This window comes from Nothoprocta perdicaria, unplaced genomic scaffold, assembly GCF_003342845.1.
Source record: "Nothoprocta perdicaria isolate Ctin4 unplaced genomic scaffold, notPer1 scaffold_30, whole genome shotgun sequence".
Lineage (NCBI taxonomy): Eukaryota > Metazoa > Chordata > Aves > Tinamiformes > Tinamidae > Nothoprocta > Nothoprocta perdicaria.
This window is the reverse complement of record NW_020455533.1, coordinates 3,574,340-3,578,149: the sequence shown is the minus strand read 5'-3', so window position 1 is coordinate 3,578,149 and position 3,810 is coordinate 3,574,340. Positions and strand designations below refer to the sequence as shown.

At 43.2% G+C, this 3,810-nt stretch overlaps 1 protein-coding gene across 1 annotated transcript in view; it reads right to left on the bottom strand.

Annotated features, from left to right (window-relative positions):
• USP10 (ubiquitin specific peptidase 10) overlaps positions 1 to 3,784 on the bottom strand; it is a 42,457-nt gene extending 38,673 nt beyond the window's left edge. The window contains exon 1 of the mRNA XM_026042307.1: positions 3,648 to 3,784. Coding sequence (XP_025898092.1) covers positions 3,648 to 3,668 — 21 coding nt within the window. The 5' untranslated portion in view covers positions 3,669 to 3,784. The remainder of the gene's footprint in view (positions 1 to 3,647) is intronic.
• Positions 3,785 to 3,810: the final 26 nt, after the last annotated feature.

Genomic DNA, 3,810 nt, shown 5'->3' with positions numbered 1-3,810 from the left:
AAAAAAAAAAAAAAAAAAAAAAAAGGAAATCTGAAGGCAGAAAGGAGGGTACAAAAGAATCCAGTTGCTTTACTCCTTCAAAAGGCAAAAGCAGGACCCAGCAGGATAGGCGAGAAGCAGCAGCTATCACAATATGATGCTGCACTCGAACACCTCTCCAAACCCATCCAGTAGCAGTACTTGTCCAGGACACCTTTCCATTTCATGCTTGTGGTGCCATGGTGCCACCCCCCCAGACACATCCATTTCAGTATTTTTTCAGGAACTTGAGAAAAAAATCCACACTGCCCTCCCTGAAACTACTTGATCCTGCCAGTCTATCCTGCCTTCACTATCACATCAGAAATGTACATTTGGATGCAAAGAAGCCAGCATAAGAAACTCATCTAAATGGATAATAACCATTTTTTAAGGATTATTTTTCAGGCAGACAAAATTCACAACCTATGTTACTCACAAATCTTGGCAATACAACATAAAAGTAGCACAGGAATAAGTGGCTACAGACTGTGTTATTCCAGAAAGAGCACAGGCTTAAGGGAACATCAAACTACTCCTGTGACAGCGAGCAACACTGTGTGAGCCAGCCATAAAAGAGGGAGTTTGCAGTGCAGGATTTCACGGAGTCAAATTGCACGTTGTATTCTGAGTTCCAGTTATTCTGGTTGTCAGGCCAGATACAGGCTTGGGTAAGGATGAGCAGCTTATGAGCTTGTTCAGCCTTTTCTGAACAGCAACACTACTGGTTTTTACTTCAACTTATTTAGGGTATATTTAGAATGGTAGTAAGTTAATTTGAAAGCAGACTAACAGTCAAAGAACAAAACATGCATAAATGATTCATTCTGGTATCCTTTTTTTTTTTTAAACACAATTTCCAGATGAAGTCTTTACAGTAATTCATTCATTCATTCTATTAAAAATGGATAAAAAGTGATTGAAACAACTGCTCGTAAGGTTCCTATAGAGGACTACTATTTCTGAGCAGAGAAATATTTGTTATTTTTTCCTGTTTTAAAAGGATTTTTAAATGTCCAATTTGAAAAATGGTTTCAATTTTATCTACTGCTAATCAGCTCGTATCTGTAGTGTCACACAGAACCTGTAGAGATACAACAGGTTAACTTCCAGTTTGCCTYAAGAAAAAAATATCTTAGATTTTAAATATATGCAGAACACACCCAGAAGCTTAAGAATGACAGCAACACTTAAGAATCTGATTAAATGATTATGAAATAGCCACATGGGATACAAATGGGGTACAAATGTACCTCTTGTACAAGGGGTACAARTGTCCAGTATATCCGAACTATACTATCATATTCTGACGCACCTTTTGAATAGCTGGCTATGCAAAATGAATCCCCCTTTCAAAATATCTGGCATGGTCGTGCTTCAGGATTCACTTGTTAAGAGTATGCATGCCACTTGACTGACTACTTCTGCACACCCCTACATGAATCCATTAATTGGCAGAAGCCTAATAGCACATTTTATGATATTTAGAGGAATATGACTTTCTAGAAGACTTTTTCCCCAAGTGACACCAAAAAGCCTCAATTACGGCAAACTAAGTACTTCTGCCTAGGACGACACATTACAAAATGAACATAATGACTAAATTGTGTTATTCAGACTTGTGCCCAAAATACACGACTTTTATCAAAATCCTCTATCAAATTTTTCTTATAATCTTCAACATTGTCATTCTAAAAACAAAATATCTAAATGCACAACTACATCCCTAAGCTTATCTTCATGTTCTCCATCCAAAGAAATGCAAAATATTATTACCTTATTTCAGCATTACAGTTCTATGTTGATCTAGAATTCATGCTCATATAAACATAAAGCACCTTTCAAATAAACAACTTATAATATATTGGGAAAAAGAGTCACAATAGGCTGTGCTTAATGACATAAAGGCAGCATAGGCTGAAAAAAAAAGTCCCTTCAGACTCATATCCTGATTTATACATAAGTTTAAGCAGCAACCCTCCATAGACCTAAATGCCTACCTTTACTTACAGAATGGTTTGATCACAGTACAGTACTGACAGCAAGTAACTACAAAGGACCAGATCCAAAGACTTTCACTTGACAACAAAACAAAAAACAAGAACCATGAGAAAAACAAAAAAAAAGATGAATCTGCAGTCTCATTTTAATTACGGCTATGCAGTGTTTCAACATAAAATGTAYGGCAACTTAATTAAGTACAGACACAAAACTGCCCTTTATTGTTCTAAATCAAGAAACAAAAGAGTTTCAATGAAAATCTCACAGCTTTATCAAACTGATTATGTGCACTGCTGTCTAGTATTTTGCTCTCTAGTATTCAAGAGGAGAAAGCAGAGAGTGAAACAGCTTCTGAGCTGGACAGTCTCTTCCACACTCCCCTTTGATATGTGTTGCTTTCTAGTTATCATTCATACCGTCAATCAAGCAACACACTAGAACGAGACTGGATTCCTCTATTGCAAAAGAAAAGCTTACTACATACAAAGTTTTAAAATCACAGACTCATACATTGAATTTTAACAAAGCTCAGAGACTAGAATTGTCCTCAGGACATGTACCACAAAAAGACAAGAGCTCTTAAAAAAATAAAATCATTCTTGATAAGAAATGTCACAATAGTTTTCACCAGYTGCAAACTTTGCTTTGAAGCAGTCAGCACCAAAAGTGTACAATTTGACTATGAGTACTTCAGTCGATTTTCAGAAAAAAAAAAAGTAGAAAATAGGGGATAACATATCATCGTATTACCAAGACTTAAAATTTCAATAAACGTATTCACGTAAAAACTACATTGCCCTTTAGTAAACTTAAGCTTAACACGTTAAGTTTTCTAAACCTCTTTACTCGCTAAAAAGAAAGTTCTACAAAGTTCTGCAATTATACACCCCAGTGCAGCTTTATATTGCCAGGAAATTTTGCTTCAAAGTTTATTTGGGAAGAGAGAGAAAAAAAAGAAATAAAATAACCCTCGACCCATTCAACTAGTTGCTTTGTTGTAAGCGCAACCCAGACGAGGTGCGYGCAACGAGGCCTTTAACTTGCGGAGAGCAGCCAGGGCGGCTGCAGGTTTTGTTATTCCTCGCATAATCCTCGCGGGGGGTTTGGGGAGGGGGGTCGCAGGGGTCACCCCCCTCCCCAGCCACCTCTCCCCCCGCCGCCTCGCGGCTCCCGGGTGCGTCGACGTTTGCGGAGGGTTTGGGCGGGGGGRACGGATTAATTTACAAATCTCCTTATTTCTTTCCCATTTTAGAGTATCTCCTACCGCTCTTCCCCCTCCACAGATACAAAAAACCCTTCACACATACAAAAAAATCAAGCGGCCCCCAACCCCCTCCCCTTTTCTTTTTGCACAGCTCGGGTGGGGGGGCAGCACCGACGGCCCCTCGCAGGGAGGGCTCCGGCGGGGCCCTCCCCCCGCGCCGCAGCGGGGCCGGCAGCGCCCCCAGGCCGCGCCGCAGCCCCCGGCCCCGCGGCGGCTCCATGAGGCTGCAGAATCGCCCGGGGCCTAGTCCCGGCCACCACGCTCCCCCCTCCGGCGAGCGGCGCCGCGGGGCCCGGCCGCTTCACCGAGCCGCGGAAAGGGCCCCGCGTGCCCCGCGGGCGGTCAGCGCGGCGGCCGCCCCTACCTGCGCGCTGTTCACGGCCATGGCGCCCCGCTTCGCTGGGGAGCTCGGCGTCTCGCAGGCGCCTCACGCTGCTGCCCCCGCCGCCGCCATCTTCTCTCTCGCACGCACCAGCCGGGCGGGCAGGCGGCGCGCACTGCGCCTGCGCACGGCGCCGCCGGGGAGG